The sequence below is a fragment of the Falco naumanni genome, chromosome 11, assembly GCF_017639655.2.
Source record: "Falco naumanni isolate bFalNau1 chromosome 11, bFalNau1.pat, whole genome shotgun sequence".
NCBI lineage: Eukaryota > Metazoa > Chordata > Aves > Falconiformes > Falconidae > Falco > Falco naumanni.
The window spans coordinates 14,445,690-14,472,994 of NC_054064.1; the positions used below are offsets into that span (position 1 = coordinate 14,445,690).

General features: G+C 40.2%; 2 protein-coding genes across 3 annotated transcripts in view; one reads left to right on the plus strand and one right to left on the minus strand.

Moving 5' to 3' along the window:
- Window positions 1–13,932, minus strand: part of PLPPR4 (phospholipid phosphatase related 4) — a 32,966-nt gene extending 19,034 nt beyond the window's left edge. Inside the window, exons 1-2 of the mRNA XM_040609938.1 lie at window positions 13,740–13,932; window positions 273–458 (exon numbers count right to left, since the gene is read on the minus strand). Of these exons, the coding sequence (XP_040465872.1) occupies window positions 273–458; window positions 13,740–13,817 (264 nt within the window). The 5' untranslated portion in view covers window positions 13,818–13,932. The remainder of the gene's footprint in view (window positions 1–272; window positions 459–13,739) is intronic.
- PLPPR5 (phospholipid phosphatase related 5) overlaps window positions 1–27,305 on the plus strand; it is a 190,905-nt gene that overhangs the window by 70,452 nt on the left and 93,148 nt on the right. The gene's annotated exons all lie outside the window — the stretch shown is intronic.

A 27,305-nucleotide genomic window follows, 5' to 3' on the forward strand; every position in this document is an offset into this window, starting at 1 on the left:
TGATTCAAACTATTCTTGCCCTACTAAGGATGCTGTTTTTTAACATTAATGCCCACAATCAGGATGTGCAGGTAGATGAAGTTCTACAGGGAATGTTTTAAGGAGTGTTTTTCCTTCTGTTGTAGAAGAATAAAAAATGAATATAAAATCCTAAGGTAATTAGCCTGGATGACACTCTGCAGACTAACTGAAATGAAAGGAGCTATTTTCTTTATGCCAGCTGAAACTCTGTTCAAAATCTTTAATAAGTGACAGTGGCACCTCAAACTTACCGTAATTGATGGTCCAGCAAAAACCAGACTAAGCAACATCAGGAAGGGAACAGACTCTTGTGTAGGTTCAATGTATGGCATACTCAGACTCTTGTCATAGCAATTAAATCCAGAATGAACTGGCTTGAAGACATCAGTAAGTTCAAGAAAATAGAGGCTAACAACAGAAGATGCCAATATGGGCAACTGGAAGAGAAGAAAGCAACAAATTACTATTGGAGATGGAATAGCAATACTTTTGCAAAGGCAACATAGCCCGTTAATAAATCTCTGTGATGACTGCTATTTACATCTCACTGCTCCTTGTCATAACCATTTTACCATTTTTAAATAATTAATTCTCTAGAGATATACTATTCTGTTGATATCAAATAACCCTGTTGTCTACCAAGCCAGTCAAAACACTCAATCCAATCTTCAGTCTACATAATTTAGCCTTTTCATCTATGAATCATTAACTGAAAAACTTTAATTATTTTTTTTTTTAAAGGAAGCGCTAAGACTGCAGTCTCCCATGTGGGGCCTCAGTGGTCTGCTGTTCATCATGACACTTTTTAGCTCTTTGTCTTGTATATGACAGTGTTTATATCAAAGCCAGTTTGCATTTAGTTTCAAAGTAACAGTTAACGAAAAACAGTATCCTAGAATCTAAATCTGTGATAATACAGTGCTCTGCCTTTGAACATTCATTTTGTAATTCTATCAAAAAAGCAATTAACTTTGGCAAGACTCAGTCTGTTTAGAACCATGATGACTACAGTTCACAGTTCTTTTATCCTTTAGCAATTTAATGATTTTACCCTTTGCAATTACTTCCAGTAATTTATTGAGTGAAGTTGGCCCCTCTGGGGATAAATTCACCCTAGTTTGCCACCAGCTCCTGAAAACACAGATTCAACCAGTAAGCCTCTGTGGAAGGAATTTGTTTAAAAGAAGAAATAGCAAAAAGGCATTTTGAAGCCATTGGTTTATAATTGAACAGAGAGGGCAGCCCTGCCCCTGCGGTGGGCGTCAGGGCATTCAGAGGTGACCAGCAGCATGTGATTGTTCTCTGTATCTTCTTAGTAAATGCTCAGAAACTGCTTGTTTGATGTTTCACACATTCTTCACTGAACATGGCAACATTAGAACAACAGCCTGCTCCTCCACTGAAATGGATATATGACTCCTTCCCTTGGAGGTACCTATGTTAACTGCCTGTTTCCTTTTGGTTTTTTCTTTTTAAGATGGCTATCACATTAATTTTTCCTGTTAGCTGCAGCTGAAAAATAAAAGCTTGCAACGACTAAATAGATACACTTAGAGGATAAAATCATAAATATCTGATAAGGCTGTATCACATCTCTTGAGAAAAAAACCCTCTGCTTTTGCATCAAGCACCTCATGAGAAATAGGGATTGTCCTAATACAAATTTGGGCATACTTAGATTATAGTATTGCCATGTTCAGTACACTTTTACAAAAATAATTGGTTAAAATCAATGTCATTCATTCCAGTCCACAATGGAATAACAGAGCAGAGGTAAAACTGGATAAATATGTGTATTGGAAAAATGATGAATAAAACCTGCTATATATGGTAGAAGGACAATGGTTTCTTGCCTTAACTGGCCATTTTCAGATTTTTAAACACTGAGCTTTTAAAATGCAGACAATTTTGTGCATAAAATGGAATTTTGGGTGGTTAAAGGAGAGTTCTAGCTAAATTTCACTGAGACATCTTTAATACAACTTAGATTTTGTTTGGAAAGAACAGCTTATCTTTGACATGCTGGAGGACAGATCTGAAGAGGGTGGGTTGTGTCTTCAAAGTGTTCTAAGCAAAATCTGCAGAAGTCAGGGAATAGAAGAATTTTGCCTGTTTGGTTATCTTTGTTCAAGCCGATTGCATTGTAACATCACATGGTATAGAGGCTGTGATTGTGTAGAAAGGGGGGGAATGTGTACTGACATCCCTTGGTGCTATGAGCATTACAAAAATAACACCAGCCATCTAGTCAGTTTGTTTCAGGAAGTAGTGCGTGTGTATATATATAAAATCCAAACATGTATGCCTATTTGCACACACATACTATATTACACATACATATTAGGTATAGCATATAATATACACAGGATGTAATATATACATGTTATGTGGGTACATAATATATAATAGAACTATTATATATCTGACATATAATATGTATGGAATAATTACATACAATGTAAAAAAAAATTGAGTCCTGCTTCCTGCCCACCACAGAAAGAAGCCAGTTCTTTAGCTGGATGCATTATATAGATAATACTACTTCTCACTTCCTGCTGAATGCAGTCTCTGATTGACTATAATGAAATCATGCGTGATTAGTCAGCACGGGCTAGACTGATTCTAGTCATTATACAGATGTGCAGGAATGAAAGAGGACTTCCCTGAAGTCTTCATACTTTGGGAGTAATTAAGATTGTTGTGGAACTGTGTGCCCTTCTTTCCACACCTGCCAGCACAGAGACTGTGGAGCTATTTGGGATATGGGGCCTCCTAACCAGATGGCTGGCACAGTGTACGCTCACCTGGTGTGCGGGAAGCTTGCACTGAGTCTCTGCTGCTTTTGCTATGACACTGAAATACTGCACAGCGTTTGAACTCTCATGTGTTGCAACTTCACTTCTACACAGCATTTAATTCTGCTTGATTGAAACACCTGCAATGTCTTTTATTATTAACTATTTGAAAATCAAACCCAATGACTTAGCCAGGGTCCAGCCTACCATGGGGCAAAGCATCTTATAACAGGATACAAACCTATTCCAATGAGATGAGCTAAATGGACAAAACAAGCAAACTGCCTATTGCCCTTCTTTTCAGAAATTATGTCCTTTTACTTAGATGTCCCCAAAGGTTTATTTCCTAGAATGGTAACACAGAGCAGGCACTCACGAACACCTTGCACTCACAATTTCATCCTTATTGTATATTTTTCTATTTCTCTAATGTCAAGAAAAGGAAAGCCTCTCCTTGAACAACAGGCTCTGGGTTACCTGCAAGTCCACCTCTAATTTGATTATGGTATACCTAGGCAGGCAACTGTTTTAAATGGCAATATTGAACTATTAAAAATAGGATATATATGAAGTAGTATTTTATTGTGACACACTAAAATATGTGGATAACTTTTTTTTTTTAAAAAACTACTGTATGTAAGCTATAATTTTATTGTTAATTACAAACTCAAGGAATCTTAAGAATTGCATTTTATTGTCTTATGACTTCACTACAGGACTCCCATATTATTTCTGACTGTAATTACCCATTCTGCTTAAGGAAAAAAAATAATTCTAAAGGACTATGAATCTCCAGCTTAACTGCTTACAATACTAATGAATAGGTTTATAGCCAATTTGCTATATACAGTATGTCAGATCCCACAGGACATTTTTCTTCCTATCTTTTTAAAAATACAAATATAAAATGCATCTTCTAAAAGTCTAACATTTCTAAAAAAAATAGCAAACGTCTTCTAAACAGTATAACTGGCTATTTAATATATGAATATTTATGGAGCATTCTGCTTAAGGCAGCAGTAGTTCTGCAATTATAGACTTCAGCTCCCAACACCTTGAAAATGTCAAATATAATTAGATGGTAGAATGTGTATTGTTTTAATTACCGAATGGAATAGGAATTTTCCTGTTCCTAATTAGAATAATAAAACCTCCAAACTCTGTTCACATATCTTGACTAATAAGTCTTTATACTCTTACTTCCATGGTTGGCTAAAGGAGAAAAATCCCTGTTTAGTTTGTAATTTAGACCGTAAATTTGGCTTAGAGTCTTAAAGTCAGAACTATGATCAGCATAGCTGCAGAGAAATTTTCATTCAGAGTTTATTTTTTAAAAAAATATTTTTTCCCTCCTGTTATTTCCTTAAACTGTAGGTTAAAAGCCTTTATTAAGCCATAGGAGTTTGCTATTAACAATAATTAATGCTATTAATATTTAGAAAGATTTTGCTCTATTGAGCTAGGAATTGTCCAAGCATGAGAAAAGATGATCTCTATTCCCAAGAGCTCAACAAGGATGTAAATACCCAGAGATCTTCTAAGGAGAAAAATAAAAGGTGAAAAACTCTTGTATGTTACATAACTTAGGACAAAGCAAAAGAGCATTCAGTAGCACAATAACTTCTCTGAACTGATGGGATATGTAACAAATTTTCCTTCTGGCCAAGAGCCACAAGACATATATCACATTGCAGAGAACTGAAAGAAGAGATGGCTATAAGAGGAGTTCAGAAGCAGGAGGTAACAGTTCTTCAGGCTGCCCATCATTCTTCTGTGGGACATGCCATGATTGCTCCTGGGGTTATTCTGGGGTGCTCCTCAGTTACTTGTGAGGATTAGGATCATCCAGGACCCACAGTGCCAGCACAATTTGTTATTGGTCATATGATATAGCCTACATGTGGAAGCCATGTTGGTCCTGCCCAAGCCCCAGAAGTTGGCTACTCCTTAACCACGAGGCCCAGACTTGCTGAGGTACACCCAGGCAAATGGAAACGCTTCTGTTAAAACTTCCCTAAGAGTAGTTTCCCATGGCTTTAAATGAATGAAAAGAGGAACATGTAGAGCTATAGCCCACTGAATACAGTATCGTCATCGCTACTAACAAGCCATAGATTTTGTATTGAATTTACAAGGACTCAGGACTGGGGCTTGTCAAACATTGTCTGTACATGTCTTGACCTGTCTAGGGCTTTGGTTTTATTTGGTTTAATTGTAACAGCAGTTTTTCTAATGACCTTAGAAATTAGGCTATGCCTGACTTGTTTCATTTTCACTTCTGTTGTATGGTACAATTCTGCATGATTTTTGGATAAATACCTAGGAGTAACAAGTAGTTATTCTGTATAAAATGAGCTATTTATGACTAGTGTAGTGCATTCCAAACCCTTTTTCAGGAGCAGTATGTCTTTGATGGTGATTCTTCTTTACTCTAGGAACCACTTGGGTTCATTCTTATGTTTGCTAATGTACTTTTAAACCTTGCTCTTTCTCTTTTGGTCTGTTTTTTCACATTACACCCCAATTTACTATATGTGGCTTGGTTTACATATGTTGGATGCTTGTTCTTTGTACTTTTTGTTACCCCTAAAATCACTTTTGCCAGCTGCAGTTCTGCATTTCTTTATCTGACCATTGGGCGAGTTGTTTATAGCCTTGAGGTCTCCAGTACCAGTATATGCCCCATCTCTTATCCTGCACCTGGAACTCCTCCATACTGCACCCTCTATAATGCAGGATACAGGTCTGGTATGACAGCAGAGGTCTTGCAAACGTAAATGCAGTGGAAAGCTAAGCCTTAGCAGGAAAATCTATTGGAGTGGGTGGAACCCTGAATAGCATAAGGTTGTCCTTTGGATGGCTCAGCACCTGGGGCACTGACTTTTGTTGCTGGCCTTCCACAAGGCACAAAGCCTGTTGCTCTGAAGGAAAAACTGAACTACTTGCTCTTGAATTAAAGTGCAGGACTTTTAACTTTACTGTTCCACAGGGTGTCTGCAGAGTGCTAAGTTTCTAATTCAAGGTGCTTCCCCTCCTTGGAGAATTTCCAAATAATCAGCACTTCACTAAAACCACATGCTCTCTGCAAGCATTACAGGCAAGTCAGCGGCAATCAGATGTGGATAATTTCTTAAATGACACCATGGAGACAGTGAGGCTCAAACAGAAAGAAAGGCAACAAGTAAGCACACCCTCTCCCACAGTTTCTCTTACCTTGAAAGAATATGTAGCTGGATGCATACATAATCCAACTCTCTGGGAATCAGTAGCTTCTATACATTCACTTTCTTTAAGACTGTACACTGGTAGATTCATCTAACTCTTATATTTGCCGGCACTTAGTTAAGCAGAGTCTGTATTTAACTTCAGTAGAATAATACCTTAAAATACATGGGCTTTCTGAGAGTGCAACCATGGACTGTCACATACTCGAACGTCTCACCCTGTATTGCAGGTTGCAGTCACGTGACTTCTCTTTGCTTTGCTAAAATGCACTACTGGCATTATCTCTTGTTGTGAACTCCTATCCAGGTGCTGTGTTGGTGTTCTATTGGGCTGTGTTGGTGGCTACCAGCAGACGTTCTTTGAACATGGGTTACAAAAATTATTAGCCTGGGCTGTCTTTCAGTCAGGCTAAGCAGGTAGAAAAATGAAAAGCCTCTCTTGTAATTGTAGTTGACTGCTGAAGTTACTGCTCAGTGTGCTGGCCAGAATAATTTGAGTGATTTTCCTTGAGACTGGATGCAAATACAAAGGCTGTGGAATTGATTATTTTTACCTGCCTGTAATAAAAGATAGGTAGAACAGAGAGGGGCAGTATGTATGTAGCATTCAGAGAAAGTCAAGACTTGATTAGCCAGATGCAGAATAAAGACAATATGACTAGCCCACCTGCCAAAAAGAGTTGAGGAATACCTGATGCACTATTAGAATATTTTATATTTTGTAAATAATTTTTACACTTGGATGGCCAGGAAATTCTTAGATCCTTAGGTTGTTCTGCAACCCTGCCACAGCAAGAAAGAAATTCCTGAGCATGGGAGCTGCTTCCTGGTGTTTCTATTGTTTTCTGGGAATCAGAATGACAAAGAAATCTTTGTAAGCAAACAGGTAAATAAACAGATTGCCTCAAAGAGATACCTAGTGAATGCCACTGGTTCCTCCTCATTGAAAACATACCAGCCAAGTACTTGGGAGAAGGATGGTCTATTTAATAATTATGTGTTCATACTGCAAGGCATTGTGGACGTTTCTATTAAAATGTATCATAAATGTCAGCCCTTGTGCCAAAGAATTCATGGTCTAAATGACAAGGCACAACAGATGGATGAGACAAAAAAGAGGACTGTGGTGGGTTGGAGGAGACAAGGTATTCCTATTCTTAGCCAACTACTAACAGCAATTGCAGCTTTCAACCACCCTGGCTGTTGTCCTGTTGTACTTTGCTGTGAGATTCACGAAAGACAGGAGAGAATGGAAGGAGGATAGGTCTCTCTTATCCTGGCAGGAAATTACTATGATTGAATACCTTCCAGAAACAGGTCAGGAAGAAGAAATAGTATCTGCTCAAATTCTGGCATTTTCTGTTGGTTTTGAGAAACCGTGGCTCCTGCTTAGCTACACCAGTGCTGTACCTTCACCCTCAATGAGACTGCTATGCAGGACTGGGATTAAGACCAAGCACAAGCTCAAATGCATTGCAAACTAGGCTGTCATGAGGACTTTTGAGAGACTAAGCACAGGATGGCTATAGAGTAGGGGACTTGCATGACCTAAAAGTCAGGTTTGTAGATTTTTTTTTTATGTTCTAAACTTAATTTGTAAATGCCTCAGGCTTATAAGAGAAGGCATTCAGGCTTTTCAGAAGTCTAAGATTTGCAACTGTATAAAGGCTTTTTGCTTTTCTCTCTGAACTTGAGTTTCTGCTGCTGCTTGTCCCTTTTTTGGATACGTTTCATGTGGCCCTAAGGAACTGGTCTATTCTCTAAAGGATTTTTACCTCATCATTGTCCAAGTTTTGTGGAAACTAATTGCAGAGACATGATATGATGGTCTTTCTTCCAGATATAACACTGTTGGGTTTAATTTCAACTCAGTTTGATTTCAAATGTCGGATGTGATTGAAATCTATTATCATTACAATTTTGGAAAATCAAGTTATCCCTAATTCCAGCATTGATTTTAGCATTTAATTGTTCAGTGAATGCCAGTTAGAGTCCGGCATTAGAAATACAATAAATATTTTCATGCAACTTCTCAGACCCCTTGATCTTTTGCCAAATCTTAATAGAAAGCCTCTCAGTATGTGTAAGACCAAAAATAGAGCTGATACATCAGTGATAAAATGCCTATTTCAGAAATCTCAGTCATGCTGAATGCGTGATCATCCTAAAAGTGCTTCTTTTTTTTTTTTTTTTTAATAAACAAAATGATGAACAAAAATATTCCCAGGCAGGAAAAATCTAAAAATACTTTAAAAATATTTGTTTAATTAAGTGTTTAAATAGAAAGCAAATCCTAGAAATTTTACAATGCAAAAAATACCATTAATGCATTTCTTTTCAGTGTGACTTCAAACCTAATTGATGGTTATGTTAATTATGATTATTGATTAATTAAATAGATTATTAGTTATAATCAGTGAATAACTACAGACAATGAGATTTAGCATATTGCATGTACTGTTAATAATGAAACTTCTTTGATGCTACTGCTGCAAAGTTATGGTAAATCAAGAACTGCAACACTTCAAAAAAAGGTGGTTGTTTTTGGGTCAGAGTGTTACCAAACTTAAGCTGGAAGTTTCCTCAGAAATTCCATCTCTTAGGGACAAAGCTGCCAATCCCTCTGCAATACTACAATTTATTCTACTCTCTAAAACACACTGATTTCCATACATTTTAAAAAAAACTATTCAGTGGGTGCCAACCCCTCTCCAGAGGCTTACTCCTGTGCTGTTTTGCCACTTCTGAACTCCCTTCCTACAAACTGAACTTTTCAGTGACATGATCATCAGTCAAGATGCAATGTTTTTAATAGCTCAGCTTCTGTGTACTTAAGATTCCACAATAGGAATTCCACAAAAGAAAAAATTCTTTATTAATTTTGGCTGCTGAGTAACAGATTTTTAATAATTATAGAATAAAATCAGAGAGAGGGGTATACGTTTTTGGAAGAGCTAATCATCTGGAAAAATGAATCTCCTCTAATTTCCAACAAGTTCAGGCCTCTTTTTACTGCTGGGGTATTAGGTCAGGAGGATAGTGCAGGACTGAAAAGGGAGCAGGCCCTTTCACTATGAACTACTCAAACTCTACACTTGCCAAGCAAGTAGCCAAACACAGAGGGAGATCCAACATGTGGCATTTGCATTTTTTCTCCCAGGACAGCCTTGGCACAGGCCTGACACTTTCCTTTTCACTCCCTTTTTCTGGTCATCTTTTGCTAAAAGCCAGTAGTATGGTTCTTCTATAAGCACAGAAGTGATGTGGAGGATGTAATGTCGATTACTTGGGCAATGAATTATACAGCTGCTTTGAATGCATAGCAGCCTCCTCGGGCCTCAGCTCCTTAATATTTTGGGGATGCCAGTCTCTAATGCACCGTTATAAACAAATCTGACATCTGTCCCCTGTGAGTCAGCCACATGACAAGGTCAGCTCAATGAGCAGATTGTTGTGTATTTCTCCTTCTTCCCCTCCCCTCACACATGGTTGACTCTTTTGAGAGAAAAAGCAATGTATTTGGAAAGTATTATACTACTTCCACAGTATGGGGATAATTTAATCTTCTACAGCAGGGTTTTTTTTGCTGGGCCTGTCCCCACCCCCCCCACCCCCGCTTCCCCAAGGCTAATATAAGCATAACAGAAAACCTGTCTAGAGAGAATTCTGACTACAGTGTGCCTCCAAGACACAGGAGTATAGTTTAACTCTTACACTAGATCCAAACATCCTGTTCTTAGGAACAAAGATTTAACCCCATAGCCTACTCTCCTGCTACTCTTACTCATAATTGCTACACTCCCTTGGCTTTTCATGTCTCTTGCAGTTACAACTATACATGACTAGCAGGTCACAAAGTGTATAACTTAAATGTGGTGGGTCATGCATGACTGAATAGCTGAAAAAAATTCCAGATGTGACAGAAAAGTGGCACTGAGCTACCAAATGATGTGTACAAACATTTGACAGTTCAAACCTAGCTATGTAGGTGTATGTTAGAAACAAAAGGAAACAAAGCATCTGGTGCTGAAACGCAGTGAACGTTCTCTGCATGCACTTGTTTCAGTGGAAGCTGATGACCTCCTGTGTTTTGCAGCCTGGAGTCCTACAATGATAACAGATCTTTGTGCTTTCTGCTGGTGACAATTCCAGCTCCTTGGGGAAATAAGAAAAATAAGTGGTCTTCCAGTACTCAAAGAAATGCTTCCAAACAATTCCAGTGTGATTAATTCCTGACTGTGCTCAGGAAAATGTAGAAAAAAGAATCTACCTGTATCCGTATGCATGCATCACACACAAGAGTCTAGAAGGCAATATAAGGAAAAAAAAATTGACTGTACAAGGGATATTGTCAGAAATCTTAAATTAGACTGAAACCAAAATCAGGCCCAGAGTATTTCCTTTGAAATAACCATCAGTTGGCCTGCATACATTCTACATACTCATATTTTACCCAATCCTGAAAGTTGCTGCCACCAAACACATTTGTTTGCAGGAGCTGGTCTCATTCGTAACACATTCTTAAGGGTCTTAATAGCAGAAAACCCTCAGTGTCAGAATTGTATTTTTTTGCTACTATTTCTAAAGATAAAGTCCTTCTGAAGCAGAGAATCTGTCTTTACTTGTTCTTCTGCCTGAATTTTATTAGTTATTACAGATATTTTTTCACTCTAACTGTATAATGTATTTCATTTGTATAACACAAACAAATCCCTTTCCTACTGCTTTGGAATTTTGACTTCCTCCTTGATCCAACAACTTTTTTTCCATGTCTTTCCTTTTGTCTAGTGTTTGAGAGAAAAAACAGCACTTTTTTTCTAATGTATTTTCTAAACAAACTGCTTTCCCTTTGGCCTAGACCACCTAGGTCGTGATACAAAGCGGATGACAGCAAACCCTAATTTTTTTGTTTGAAGGTACAAACTCAACATGCCATGCTTTTTTTGTTGCAATTCAGGGTGGGAGGGACTGTCTGCTATGAATGGGACCGAGAAAATTAAAGCAAATGCGTGGCAGAACTAAAAACATACATTAAAAAATTGACAGCATTCAGATGGGAGAGGTTGAAAGCCTGTTTCCCATCATCCATTCAACTACCATTCACAAAAGTAAAAGCTTTAAAATTCAGAGAGCCTTAATTAAATTGAGTGAGTTTTGTTTTTAAGTAGTTGGCTATTGGATCACATTAGGAGCTTACCTCCTGCTTACAAAGGAAATCCATATTATGTAGTAATGCCAGTCAACAATAATGGATGACTTCTCTACCTTACACTTGTGAACTTCTCATTGCAATTAAATTACTTTTGATTAAATCCCACTTTATGAGGTACAACTCAATCTTTGGTTCTCCTTCAGCCAATCAGAACAGAAGAATCTAAGCCATCATGTTCTTTTTCTCATGCTGTTGAAGTGCTGGCATCTGCCTGTGATACAAAGCTCTAGAAAGGCATTCTCATTAGTCTGATTAGAATTAGTGTGGGTAAAAGCAGGGTGGGTGTACACAAGTAACACAAGCTAAATGTTTCTTTCTAAATATCATATGAATTGTTGTCACCCCTTCACTCAAGTGATTTGTATACTCAACTAAAATGTGGGAAATGGTTTCAAATCCTCCTTCTGTGTAATGGAAGATGGCTGATAAATTGGTGAAGAGCTTCCTAATCAATGCTTAGGCTCAGGTGTATTGCAGTCAGTTTTTTCTCTTTGATATTGCTTTTACTTGTACTGAATACCTACATGATCATCAGTTCAAGAGGGACTGTAAGTATGCAGTTCCATAATTGGAACCCACTCCTGGGGTAAAAGGGCTTGCACAGGCTCTAGACTCTGCTCCTGTGACTGAATAACATAGAAGGCCTGAAAGCTCATTCGGAGACCATTCTGTTAAACAGGGACTCTTACATCCTCTCAGCACAGCTGGGTGCTGAAAAGATCTCACCCCTTTTTAGATCTAGCTGTAAATGACTTGCTGAAGGTTGTAAGAGTCCACAACAGAGTGGAGAACTCGCCTGCTTCATGTGGCAACTGTACACAGAGCTCAGTCTCAGTTCTTCACTGCTCTCAGAACCCTTTGCCTTATTCCTTGGAACAGCTACAGGGGGCTTCTAGGGGAGCTACAAGTATGCAATTAATATTATAGAAGGCCACTCTTTTGAGTAGCAGGCACACATTACTTCATCCCATCTTGCTGCAGGCCAAAGCACGGCCTACCAAACAGCACAGCTCTTGTGTCTTGCAGGATCTCCACCTTGTCCCCTGCATTAGTTATGCCCAAGCTGAGGTCCAGCAATCTCCCTTCCTGTTTGGATTCCCAAAGCAACAAAGATAGAACAGAAAGTGAGGAAGCCTCTACCTTTGTTTAAGGGCTTCTCCAAGCTTGACCTCTCCCTCGTGGGCAAAGCTAATGTAAGATATATGGCTCAGCCAGTGCCTTCCATCAAAGGGCTTTTCTTGAGCAGGCCTGAATACATTGATAGGATGTGTCTGATGCTTCCGTATAACCAGCCTCTGCAAAGCTTTCCAGTTGGTGCAGTTTGCTTTGGGTTAGCTCCTGACCATGTCCAGGTGCTTAGGGAGTGCAGGGGACAGACCCACTCCACTGTTACCTAAAATCCCTTCTCAGCCCAACTCCTTCTACCTCCTAGAGAACCTCCACAGCCCTTCAAGTGCACCTGAAAGAAAATAATTTTTGGTTTCTGTTTTACAAAATGTTTATATTTTAATACTTTATACATTGAGTATTGTATGTATTTTTATGCTTTTATTTAGCATACCAGTTATAATTAACTCACACCATATTTTACCATTAAGTTCTTCATGTTATTTTCAGTCTCTCTCTGAGGTAAGTTACATGGTGCCTCAAAATGCCTGCCACTCTCCCTGTGAGTGGGGTCACCTGAAACACTTTGTTCAATCTGTAAAACATTTTAACCTCCCTCTTACTGCTGTGCCATTAAACCAAGTCACATCACACCCATTTCCTTAAGCTTAAACTGTGCCTACTCATGCTCTCATAGAGGTACCTAAGCGACTGTACTTTCCAGGGGGGTTAAATGCCTCCAAGTGACACACCAAGCAGCTAGAGCCTCTGCAACTCCACCTGCTACCAGCTCAGCAGCCATAGCAGGTTTTGCTCTTTAAGATGTGCAGAGAACACAATTCCATTTTCAAAATGGACATTTTTAGCTCTGTTAGAAGAAGCACATAATCCAGGAGTCAGTAAAAACATATCACTGATTATCATTCTGAGAACATTTGTATTTTCCTAAGCATTTCCTTACAAAGGTGATTTTTATTCCACCAAAGCAGTGCGAGCGGCGTTTGCCTAGAAGCCAGCCCTCCTTGAAACATGTCTTCCTCCCGAGAGGTTCCTGTGCACACCGCAGGATTTAGTTGAGCAACCCTTTCATTTTCTGAGCGATTCTTAGAAATAATTCCCTCTTGCAAAGACTGCAAAGAGGTTAACTTGTGCCTGCGCCTTACGGGGGCTTCGATGCCGACTGCGGTGAGGCAGAGAGCATCACGTAGGGATTCTGCATCAGGCGGTGCGGCACCAGCGCCGAGGCGAGCTCCCCCAGCGCGGGGACGGCGGCGCTCCCCGCGGCAAGGCTCCGAGGGGCGCCGCTCCCCGCGCCCGCCGCCCGCCCCGCCGCCACCGCGCCCGCTCCCCAGGGCCCCGCTCGCCGGGGCGGCCACTCACCTCCACGAAGTAGAAGCAGGGCAGGAGGGTGACGCTGTCCTTGGTCACTTTGCCCTTCTGCCGCTCCTTGGCGGACATGCTGGCGGGGGCTGCGGGCGGCGGCCCCGCGCTCCCCCGGCCGTCGCAGCCGCCCGCCGCGGCTCTCCTCCGCCGCCGCCGCGCCGAGCCCCGCGCCGCCCGCTAGCGCGCCCCTGCGCCGTGCGCGGCTGACGTCAGGAGCCGCTCGGCGGCGGGGGGAAGGCGCCCGGCCCCGGCGGTGCGGGCGGCGGGGGTCCCGGCCGCCTTAACTCCTTCGCGCCGGGGCTTCGCGGACGGTCGGTGCAACCGGGGACGAGGGGTAGCCCCGGGGCGGCGCGCTCTGCCCGAGGGAAGCTGTGGCTGCTGCAAGCCGGCTGAGGATGTATCCCTACGGGCCCGAGCCACCTGAACAGGGTCCCTGCAGGCGCGAGGGCGTACAAGATGCGCCATGGGGAGCTGGGGGCTTTTGTCGTGTTTCTGGGAAATCGTTCTCCGAAACAGGGAAGTGGAATGGCCCTAGGGAGCAGCATTCCTGTATGGCCCATGTTTTCTTGCAGGTGTACTCTTTTGGAGATGAAATTGCTAAGGACAGCTCACCCCAGCCTCCACACTAGTCAGAGGGCGTGTGGCTGGGACTGAGCAAAACTGAGCTTTTCAACCCCGTGTGCAATAATAAGGCATGATTTCTCCAGTCTGTGAGGTATCTGGTGCAGGTCCTGCTACAATCTTAAAGGGAACAGAATTAACCTGAACAGTTGTTTCCATGGTGAAATGTGTTACTTTGAGATTCTATTTATGGATCAGTTAGCAGCCTTTTCTCAGGCAAGCTCCTGTTGATGTCAAATGACAGGTACCCTGGATAAGTCCTGCAGAAGTTCTCTGTATGGGATAGTATTTTCATTCTTTTGTAGCACGTTAATGATGTCTGCAAAGGTTGTCCTGTGCCTGTAAGATTATTCTTGCATTGCGGTGTTCAGCTTTAATGTTCAAGGAGCAGAGTGTGACTCAAAGAGTCATTGTTTATTTTCTGTCCCTCCTTTTGGGGAGGAAAATGGGAAATAATGTGCTGTTCTTGTTCAGATGGTCACTAGTAATTTGGCTGCTGTAGCCAGGGTCCTATGGCAATGAAGGTGAAGATTCTCATCAGCCCCTTTTGTTGACTAGCTGTTCTCCTTTCATTTACTCGTAGAGGATGTGCCACTCCGTGCTCTGCACTGAGCAGGCAGGGAAAGAAGTTTCATAAGAAGGTAAAAGCAAAATCATACTCTGTGGAAGGCAAATCAGTAGTCTGACTCCAAATTATTGAAAAAGACTTTCCAGAGCTGCAACAGGTTGCAAATGTTGCCACACCAATACATAGTCTTGACCTAACCCTGTTAAGAAAGATTTCCAGGGTTTCTGCTCACTCAGGGGAATGGGGAACTCATTAGTACCCCTGTGAAAGGGAGGTTGGGGGGCTCCAGGCAGCAGAGGTGGCCACGAGTATTTCTGGGAGTGAAGCAATTACTTTTTTGCCAGTGACAGACCTTGACCAGAACTCCTGCCCTTTATCTAATCAAATTGAGGAGGAAAAGGATCATCAGTGGCTGGGTCCCAGAGTGTGGTAGGTCTGCCTTGCATTAGTCTAAAGGTGATACTGATGGGCAAGTAGGGACATGGCTAGGCTGCATTTCCCAACCTTCTCTCTGGACTTTCATTTGTTCTCTGTTGAGACTCAACTATAGCAAGCACTTTCTCAGGAGTAGGTAACCAAGGTACAGTGAAGGTGTCACTTCATCATTTTACCCTTGCTGTGCTGCCAGTGATGTGCTCCTAGCTTCCAGCTTACCCTGCCTGAGACTCAGAGGGTAGCACCTGGCAGACTCTGTGTCGAGGCTCTGTATCTCTCTTCATCTTGCAGTGTCCAGAGAGGGTTGCAGTCATTTGGCCCTTATGTCCTGAACTAACATAATGGAGTAAGAATATTCTTCTCGTCTTCTCAAGGCTCTCTTAAGGTTCCTGTGTGTCCTCTTTCAAGCATGTGAATATTGATGGAAAAAGAGAAAAATCCCCTTCTGAGTGTAATGATATGGCTTTTGGACTAAAGGATTCATATATATATATTAACACCTGGTAACACATAAGTCCCCCCCCAGTGCTGTTGTATTCACCTCTTTTGACAGTTAGTTATTAGAAATTATGGGATTGTTTTACATTTACATAAAATCTCATTGGATTGCTCTAGAAGTATAAGCAGCCTTTAAATGGGTATAGCATACATTTATAGCCCTATTAAATATCCCTAATGTTGATATACCAGTGTGAAATGGATTTTGTGTAAAGGTGTGTATTGGGTTTGCGTGGCAAGGTTTTGGTGGTGGTCGGGCTACAGGGGTGGCTTCTATGAGAAGCTGCTAGAAGCTTCCCCTGTGTCCCATAGCGTCAATGCCAGACGGCTCCAAGATGGACCCGCTGCTGGCCAAAGCCGAGCCCATCAATGAGGGTGGTAGTGCCTCTGTGATAAGATATTTGAGGGGGGACACCTGGCAACTTCAGCCAGATAGAGGAGCGCGAATATGTGAGAGAAGCAACTCTGCAGGCACCAAGGTCAGTGAAGCAGGAGGGTGAGGAGGTGCTCCAGGTGCTGGAGCAGAGATTCCCCTGCAGCCCATGGTGAAGAACATGGTGAGGCCCGCTGTGCCCCTGCAGCCCGTGGAGGTTAACAGTAGAGCAGGTATCCACCTTCAGCTTGTGTAGGACCCCACACTGAAGCAGACAGATGCCCAAAGGAGGCTGTGACCTTGTGGGAAGCCCACACTGGAGCAGGGTCCTGGCAGTACCAGTAGACCCATGGAAAGAGGAGACCAAGCTGGAGCAGTCTGGCAGGGCTTGTGGCCTTGTAGGGGACTCACTCAGGGGCAGTCTGTTTCTGAAGGATTGAACCCTGTGGAAGGGACCCATGCTGGAGCAGTTTGTGAAGAACTGTAGCCTGTGAGAAAGACTCACATTGGAGAATTTCATGGAGGACTTTCTTCCATGTGTGGGACCCCATACTGGAGCAGTGTGAGCAGGGGCAAAGTGTGAGTCCTACTCCTCTGAGGAGGAAAGAGAGGCAGCAATGTGTGATGAACTGACTGCAATCCACAATCTCTGTCCCTCTGTGCCCTTGGGGGAGGAAGTAGAGTGTTTCGGAGTAAAGTTAAGCCTAGGAAGGAGAGAGTGGTGGTGGGAAGTTAGTTGAAAATTTGGTTTTATTTCTCATTGTCCTACTCTATTTGATTGGTAACAAATTAAAATGATTTCCCCAAGTTGAGTAGTCTATTTTGCCCATGACAGTAATTGGTGGAGTGAACTCCCTGTCCTTATCTTGACCCGGGAGCCTTTTCTTATATTTTCTCTCCCCTGTCCAGCTGAGGAAGGGAGTGATGGAGCAACTTTGGTGGACACCTGGCATCCAGCCAAGGTCAACTCGCCACAATGATTATCATCTATATGATCTCACGAAGGAAAATGCATTGGTGGTAAAAAATTTGGAAAACACCTCCTGTCCATTTCAATCAAGATAGTCTTACTGGGAAGTGTGGTGATGCCTGACTTAAAAATGCCTATTATCTATGTGCAGGATGGTCATGTGTACAAGACCTGCACTAATGCTGGCAGCTTTTTTTACCTACCTTGAAGCAATCTCTGTAACAGGGAAGTGTCATAGGAATGTGTCAGCATAAAGCATAGAACTGTTTGTTTATGCTTTACTTCAGCAAAAACAATGGAGTTCATAGAAAAATTTAAAGAACTTGGGGGACTAAAAAATAAAGTTCATAGATCTGGAATATAGGCCTCTTCTGGCTCATCTGGAATAAGATTTAAGAAATGAGATGCATTCTGCCTTCAACAAAAAGAAAACATAGCCATCCAGTGGGTGGTCCTGGTGATTCCAAGCTGATTTTTAAGACCTCAGTTTGACACAAAACCTTGCCCCTGCTAAAGAAGTATTATCAGTGGAGCTTCTTTAGTTTAGCAAAAAAAGCCCCTTTTTTTTGCACTTGTCAGGCAGACAGTAGCTGGCAAAGTTATTAGAAACATAATTTGAAATTATTTTCCAGCATAGTCTAGTGTGTTGGCAAAGTTGCACTGTATAAAACGTGACTGCAGCTCATCATCTCCTTATCCAGGTGCTCTCTCTCCTTTGTAGCAAAATCTGCCTTTATTCCCAGGTTTTGGTAAGTGCTGAACAGAGTCAATGGCTGTGGTTTCACTGCTTCCATGGGAACAGAAAGCACACTGCATAAGCAGGGACCTGTGCTATATGACTGAATAAACCCTCTTGCCAAAGCAGGATGAGATAATTTGGGAAAGAATTAGAAATGGTTGAGAGCTGCTGGGTCTGTGGCTGTGCAGATCCACTGGTCAGACAATGGCTCTGGAGGGCTGTAGCAAGCAGAAGTTTGGCCAGAGGATGCAGCAGCAGCTGCAGTAGCAGTTACCATTGCTTAGTAGCCTAAGAAAACCTGCTTTCCCCTGGTGTCCACACAATTTCCCTGCACAAAGGTAATTTCTGGGACTGTGTGCATGGATCAGTTAACTCTTTCCTATTATGTAGATGGATTTTTTTGTTTTGTTTTGTCCACTGATCCTGGAACAGATGATGTGAACTCAGCATATTAAAACAGAAATCCTCTTCTGGAGAAAGAGTGGCATATGGGATCTGGGCTATGCTGTGTGGAACTGACAGATGATTTTTGTTCTGCTTTGCTTGCCATATCAGCTTTCAGAAGTGCAGCAGTGTGTGTGTGTATGTATATATATTATTCTTTTTTCCCCCAGTCCCTCAGGAAAGTGTCTGGTTGGGGGAATTTGTTGTGTGTACTGAATTCACATGTTATTCCATAAGAAAATCTGCCCTGAGCAAGTGAGAGGGCATAGCTTGTTTTACAATCATGTATTTAAAAGATTATTGTTGTCATAAGACAGATACATTTTTACAAATATTTCATGAACAGGCTTTCTAATCTTTGGTGCAACTACTTAATACAGTCTGTTACCTGGAGAAAAGAAAATGGTGGCTCCCAAGACAAAGTTCATGTCAGACAAAAGGACATCTTTTCTAGCATCCTAAAAAGGTACCTTACATATAAACCTGTCTAGTGTAATGAAAGGAAGAAATGATAGTGTACAGCAAAATTGGATAGTTGAATGATATCAAAGGCATCCGCTTAGTTATTAAGATTTGCATTAGCTTTTCTCAAGTAGAAGTTTATTTTTTCCTTACTTTTTCACATTAGGGCAAATTTTTCTTCTGACCCATCTGTAGCTCCCATGTGAGCTGCACATAGCACTCTTGGATAGATGGCATGTGACAGCACTGGGAGGAGATTCATAGTGGAACAAGTTCAAAACATACAATAGGGATCCACAGTGCAGATGGGAGAGTTAAATTCTGCTTTGAAGTTGTAATTGCATCAAGCAATTTTTTCTCCACTATGCCTAATAATCTCCTGTTGCTGTAAAACTATGTCTTCTAATGTCTTTTCTGTAGCTACTAGATATAGGTCACAGCTTTAAAGTAGCAGATGACTCTGAATGATTCCTGGCTTTCCTGCTGCCTTTTACACTGCAGTGTTTGGTCTAGAAAATGTTTTGCATGAGTCATGCTAGGATCATTCTTCTGAATCTATGGCTTTACATACTACTTATAAACACATTTACATAGTATCTTGCAGATATACATGCCTGTGCCTTCTGGCGTTAGGCAAGTTTTTCGTTGCAAGCTATGTGGCTGTGGAAGCGTAAGGCTGGACTGTGGTTTGTATGGACTGCTTCTCCTTAAGTCAGATTTAACACCAGGCTGAGCGGTTATGCGGCTTTTTAGTGAAGCTGCCTTGTGGCTGGCTGATGTGGAATATGTGAAACTGCATTTATGTTTGCTATGTATTACGACAAATATGCTTCTATTTTGATGGTGTTAACTGCATATTCTTAGTTACCTGCATACATCTGGATATATGTATTTACATTTACATTTACATATACATATATTAGTTACAGGCATGGAGGCATGAAAACATCAGAATGTGAAAACCCCAGACTGTTGCTGGGATATCAATGGCTCTTTAAAGTAACTTTGTGTAAATATCAGTAAGGCGCAAATCAGGGTTTTTATGTGGTGACCTGTCACAGAGATTTTGCTTGAATCTGGGCAAGTTACTTATCACCAGCTAATTAAATATCAGTCATTTGGTGCATGAGCTGAGGCAGAGGTCGAGTGAGAAACTGCAGCCATGCAATTAAAGTAGCACCCATTTGTCTAAATGCAAATACAGAAGTCCCAGCAGGAATCCTGTTTGCCCTGCAATCTGTATGAAATACCATGTCAGAAAAGGGCTGATATACATGTCTGACATTTTGAGGAGTACTGCTACAATATTCTGTTGATATTAATCTATCCCTTTCTAACCACTGCACATATTTGCTTCTGAACTTAGTTTTGCCATTTCCAAGACTCTGTTGTCATGTTTTTCTGACCTAAATAACCTCCTTCTCATTTTTTTTTCTTAAATTAATATGCATGGACACAAAATTAATGAAAAATGTATGCTTCAGATTCTGTGAACAAGACTGTGTGCATGGCTTTGAGAAGGAAATTTGTCAATTGAATGGTAAAAACACAAGATGGTGGCTTATTCATAGGAGGTGGTAGGAAAAATGTCTACAATACTAAAATATGTATTTTTCAGTGTTCTTAGATGTTCCAAATTCACAAGAGACAAAAATATTTTATTTTTGCAATATTGAACAATATTGAAGCCCAACATTAATTTGGAAGTATATAATCATAGCGCTTTTTGGTTGTCAAGGACACAAATTAGGTGGCCTCAGGACTGGAGAAAACTACTGTTCCTCACCATTAAATACTCATTTTCACCGTTAGTTTTTTAAACTGAGGCATAAGAACCTGCCCTGTGTGTACATATGCACATAAAAATGTTTTTATGTACTTATGAGGTCTTAAGGCTTAGATTCAATGTGGCAATTGAATGAAATCATGTCAGCTAAATATTACTGCAGTTCCACCATAGTGCTCAATATATATCGTCATTAACTATTTATACTGTATAGCACCACAGAACTCTGGTCCCATCTGTCATTATAACATTATATCACTGAACTAACAGAAAAGGGAAAACAATGGAATGCATATTTTATTATTTGTATAAAATTTTCCTTGAACATATTCTACATCATCAGGCAGCAAAAAATCTCATTATCAATAAATGTTATGCAGAAATAGCATGGCACAAGAATCAGTCTATCATTTTATTAAACTAAAAGTGAAAAAAAACCCAATCTATGAATAAGTTGAGTAGAAAGAACTTGATTGTAAAAACTAGTTGAATATTCACAGAGAGAATGCTCTTTGTAAAATTAATACTTGGGCAAAAATAAAAGAGGCTGTACAATCACCTTGTATCTTGATTCTGTAATGTGAGACTGAAGCGCTGTCAGGTGGCTTTCAGCCCCTCTGTGATCATGTTTAGAAAGCTGTTCAAGTCAACCATTGCTAAATTCAATGTGGAAAATTTTGTTAACAGGGGGAGTGTAGATTCAAACAGACAACCTTTAGCAAGGGAACAGTAACTGAGTAATTATTCCTTCATATAGGTAAAGATATAACTGTGCAGCCATTAATAAAAACAACTGAGGGTTTAGCACTTGATGTTAAAAAATTATGTCTAGCAATAGTGCCTGCATAGCAGAGGTATGCCAAATAGGCATGCTTCTTAGACATGCTCTGATGCTCTGGTTAGTTTCTAGCACAGAACATAAAATGACAGTGGCAGAAGTGGCTATTTAGCTCTCCAAATAATTAAAAGCTATAGTGCTTGGTCTTCCTCCAGTGACATGAAAAGTTGCAAACTGCAATCTTTCTCTTGTCATATGATGGAATCTACTGTACACATATTTTATCATCTGTCTGCACATGTTCAGTAGCTGCAGTGATTCCCAGGGGTGTGGATTTGCCACACACATGAAGATCAGTAATACTTCCCGTGCATGTTAGGTGTTATCTTCTGGACCATAGTTGTGCACACAGTTAATTGGATGCACTCTTGTTTCTATACATTCCCAATGAATAAGTGCCTATGCAGCCAGTTAAATATTATCTTTATTGTATATCAAATGACTTGTTTCTATGTGACAAGTTCATTGTTTGTAGAAACTTCTGGAATTCTGCCTGACAGAAGTATACTGCTGAAGTTCAGAGTGCAAATCCTGAACAGAGGTGTTACACCCTGGTACTTGTTGAAAATACTGTAAACCCATATTTTCTGCCACTTTAATTTTTTCTAATAAGCTGCTCCTGCATTTGAAACTGAAAGGGATGCTTTTCAAGAAGTAGTTACGATTGCCTGTATTATCATTAATTGCTGATATTTTGGTTTCTGGAATAACTGAAGGTTTTTTCTCCTTTTATCTATTACTCTATTATTTCAAATATTTCAGGAAAAAGCAGCTAGTGAGGCGAGGCCTTACATAAAAAAGGAGCTGCATATAGCCAGCAAAATATCACTGGGCAGTTAAGAATGAGTTTCAATAATATTAGAATAAAAATTTAGTACTTTGCTTATGTAGAGGACACAAAGTGGAGTGGCTGATAGGCATTCAAAATTATGCAATATTCAGTTGCATTCTTCTCAACAACATCTATGTTGACATTGTTATATGGCAATAATATGACATTATTATAGTCACCAGGTTCTAGAGGAAGTAATTTAGCTTCATGAATTTGGTTTTGAAATTTCCTTAAAGTGAATCAAAATGTCCTTTATGCTTCTGCAGAGAAGCACATGAGCTCATAACACTCATAGTTTGTTTATTCTTACCTAAAATTTGCCTTCAGTGGAAATACCGTGTAGTTTACAATGGCACAGGGTTGAAATTCTCTGCAATATACTGATTACTCTTGTATATAAAGTCAACTGGAGGTGAAAGGCTTTAGTGACAAGTACACTGGGCTTGCTTTCAATCTGGGTAAGCAGAGAACTCTGGTATTTCATGTTTGGTACTGGGGTGGTTATGATTATTCATCTAAAATGCTGATTTAGCTTATCACAGTAAATGAGCACCTCATAATTTAAGATGTTTATCCTAAAGGTATTCCTATTTTGTAACTGAGGAAATTAAATATGAAAGACTAAGACCTTAACAAGACCTTAGCTTTGCTGTAATACCTCTTTGATTAGACATACCTGGCACAGTTAGACTAGCAAGAGCTCAATATGGATTCAGTGATATTGACAAATATATCTTCCTTATGGCTTTTCACTTGGAAAATAGAAATACATTATCCTAGTTACAAGACTTTTAAGACTTACTTTGTTGCAGTATAAAATACAGATATCTTGAAGGCTCCTGAAATAAAAAAGTCACACTTTTCTCAGCATAGATACACAATCGAATTTGGTAAGCTGTGCTATGGTAGTTTGCCTAAAGGGAAGCTGAGAGCTGAATTAGTATCTTCTGAGTCTTGCCAGTGCCTTAAACCACTGGACCAAACTTCCATTTCTTCCTTTGCCAAAAACTAAGGGCAAAGAATAATAAAACACAGACCAAATGAGTTAGCTTAATAACTGAAGGAAAATTATCATAAGTAATGGCAACAGTAATAATGAGAAGATATCCATCATGTAAGGGAGTGTTTTGTCTTGGTGCAATTCTTCATTTCCCCTGACTGGAATATCTTAAACATATTCAAGCCATTATGACTTTTCACTGAGTTTTAAGGATTGTAACTATTAGGTGTAAACTGCAAAAAAAGATGGAGGTGCTTCTCTGTAACTTGAGTGATGTGGGCCATATTCTGCTTATAGGTGTGCCTGTACAATATGTGCTTGAGAGTTAAATGGGTGGTATTTTCTATGTTTGTACTCATTCAGTAACTTGTGTTTGTTTTTTTTAAAGAAAAAGTCAGTTACTTATAATTAATTCCTTAAAGTGGACTGCTTTAATAAATAGATGTTTCTACATGTGCTTGGGAGCATATGCATATTAGGATATATACTTTCCAAGTTGTCAACTCTGCATCTAAATTCAGTCTGTCTTCTGGTACATACCGACAAAAATCTGCAGATTTTTCAGATAGCATTTGGGAGTAGGCAGTTATTGCTGATGGTCCCAGATTCAGTCCCCAGATAACTGTCCTGCAACAGCTTGTTATGTTTGCAGAACGTGTGGAGAATGTAAGATGATTTTGTCATAGGGCAAGCAGAAGTGGAGGCTGTGTATCTGCTTGAGCTGTGTGCAGCTCACTATGGTGTGGCACTAAGTTCTTGTTCTGTGTAGCTGCTCCAGTAAATGCCAATGGTAGGATAAAAAGAAATGGGAAAGAACAGGGAATTAGACATATCTGATGACTTAATGAATGCTTTTAGTTTTATGTTCTTCCATTTAACACCTGGCTTTCCCTGGGTGGTTGTTCCTGAATTTGACAGTCTAGAAAGAAAATGGCTACATATAAAATCTAGGGAAATTAGGGCTCTAAGATAAACTGAAGTAGCTCAACTGTGCCTTAACTTTGTTGCCTGCCACAGTGTCCTGTCGAAGCATTCAGGAATGCCAAATACTTGAAGCGCTCTAGTAACCATAGCTTCTGCAGGCCTCTGCCTTGTGGACTGGCTGGTGGAGAGTTCTGCTGGCCTTATATCTCTGCAGTGTGTCTCTTTGCCTACTGGCACATCTCCAAAGGGAGACCTGACATCTTTATGGCTTCTGTGTAGTCAGAGAACTGTAAGAAAGCCCCAAATAAGGGACAAAAGCTTTACTCATGTAACTTGAGAGGAATTAGTCTTTATCTTTGATTTTGTAGGTGTATATACTGAGTATAATATGTGCATTGATTACATGAGGTCAGCATCATTTCATGGAGTTGTAAACTTAGCCTAAGTGGAAGGGTTGAGGACAGAATGTTATGATCTATTCTTTCTGGAGTGAAAATAAACAACTTAATTTGTATGGAAAGCCAATACTATACAATTGGAGACAGAGTTACAGATGCATACTGCCAGAAGATTTACTGTTTATATATTTGCATGGAAAACCCCACAGGTCAAAAAACCCACCCGTATTTGAGCTGTAAGAGAATAAAATTTGCCCAGTGCATAATAAAACGCATTATAAGGCATCTACTGGCTCACTTGCCTCCTTGCAGTGTGGTGCATGCATAGTTTCACGTAATTATGTGCAAGCATGTAATACAAACCCCCATTCATTTATTTTTTGTGCAGCTTAAACGCTGCATGTTGGCTTCTGCCTGTAGCCTGACTAGATACATGGATTTGCTCACAGGACTTCTATTTTTTTTTTTTAATTGAAACAAGGATTTATGAGTACAAAGATGAAAACAGGATTCCTGCTCTGAACTTAGAAATCTAGATAGTGTTTCCCAGGCAAACTCAAGTCCCTCAATAGTTTTAAATAATTCAACTTTGGTAACTTTAATAATTCTGCAAAAAAATTGATTTGTACGTCAATAATTCAGTAATATGAAATGTGATGTTTTCCATATTTTTCCAAGATCCCAATCCATGTGTATTATAACCCTTTTTTGATGTTTTGTACATAAATTCTTCAATGACTTAGTCATTGTATTGGGTCTGGCTGAGCCCCAAAGCAGTGCTCATAGTGCTGTGCCTGTATTGGTGCCTAGAAAGGCAGTGATAACACACCAGTGTTTTGGCTACTGCTGAGCAGGGCTTGCACAGCATTGAAGCTGTCTCTCCGACCTTCCCTGCCCTACACCACCAGTAGTCTGGTGGTGGGCCAGATCTCGGCAGGGGACATAGCCAGGACATCTGACCCAAAGTGACCAAAGGGATATTCCATATCATATGACATCTGCTTACCTATAAAAGCTAAGAGAAAGGAGGAAGAGAGGGGGGCATTCGTTATTTATGATGTTTGTCTTCCAGAGCGCAATTGCTATGCGTACTGAAGCCCTGCTTTCTGGGAAGCAGCCAAACATTGCCTGGTGATGGGAAGTAGAGAATAAAATCTATTGTTTTCCTTCGCTTCTGCACATGCAACTTTTGCTATTGCTTCATTAAAGTGTCTTTATCTTGACCCACAAGCTTTTTTTTTTTTTTTTTTCCATCTTATTTTCTTCCCCCTCTCCAGTCCTGCTGAGGAGGGGAGCAATAGAGTGGCTTGGAGGGCACCTGGTGTCCAGCCAAGTTCAACCCACCACAGTCATTCAGATCAAATTGAAACTTATACCTTGTTTGTTTCATAACTGCCCCAGCATTTCTGAATAAATCAATTTTTCCAAGTTCTCTGTGGTCTAATGATTACAGAAAAGCTTAATGCTAAATTAAATCACATGGAATTACTGTTTCTTCACCTGGTAGAATAGCTCAAGATGTCTCTACAAACTCAAAATCTGAGAAAAAAGCTTTTGTGACTTGGACATATGAAAGTGGCTCAGCAGAGGCTCTCCAGTCAGCCTTGGTATAATTGTACCCACACAGGAACAGGTAAGAAACAGGAAGCCTTATTTCTATTCCTTACCAAACTCTGTATCTAGAATGGAAATTAAATTGAACATAGACGTACACAATCAAGTGACAAACAAGAGCAATGTCTACATACAGGAATGTTCTGCAGTGTGGCACTAAAACCAACAAGATGAATAGTGCTGAAAGTCCTTCAGGATGTCCTTCAGGACATCAGGAAACAGATGTGTAACAGAGTTGTTGCTTTTCTGAATGCTTTCGGTTACAAAAATTTTGTCCTGCAGTACTTTCTAAAAGAAATTCAATTCCTCCAAGTAAATGATGTCCCTTTAAAACTGTAAGAATTCTTTATTTCCAGGAAATTTATCCATTACTTCATTTCATGTCAGTAAAATGGAGGCAACAATTTTGATGGATACTTTTATCAGCATACATGTGGCATTAGCAATGTAAGTAGAACAGATACTTAGGAAAGTTCACCTGAATTGATTTGAGAAGCGAGATGCTATGTAGCCTAGCAAATTTCAGCTGCCATTCCCAGGGAGTTCCAGCTTTATGAATTAGGTGGTGAGATATACAAAAGGGGAGAAGCTCCTTTTGAACAATATGGAAGAAAATGGCTTCCATGGACAGACAGACCTTTCAACTGGGTAAATCAGCTGTCAGTTAACTGTGGAGCAAGGAGCTGTGCATTGCCTGAGGCAACAGATCATTGTAGGTTGAGGCAGTCTTTGTGATTTGCTTTATTAAAAACTGCTGTTGAGCTACAAAAGTTATTTCACTCAAACACCTGTAAATCCATGAAAAGCAAGGCATTCATTCTTTGAAATATTACTTTAAAAAGCCCACAGCATTTTACTTACTAGGATCTCAAATTAATATGCAGCTTAATTAGATACCAGTAATTGTTTAAAATCTCTTTTTCTGCTGTGGACAAATGGATGTTACCCTGCCCAGTTTTTAGCAGTACCTCAGAATTGCCCTGAAATAGAATTATTTATATCTTTAATCTAACTCAAATTAAAAACCAAACTGTTGGATTTTGAAAGAAGCAAAAGCCTTA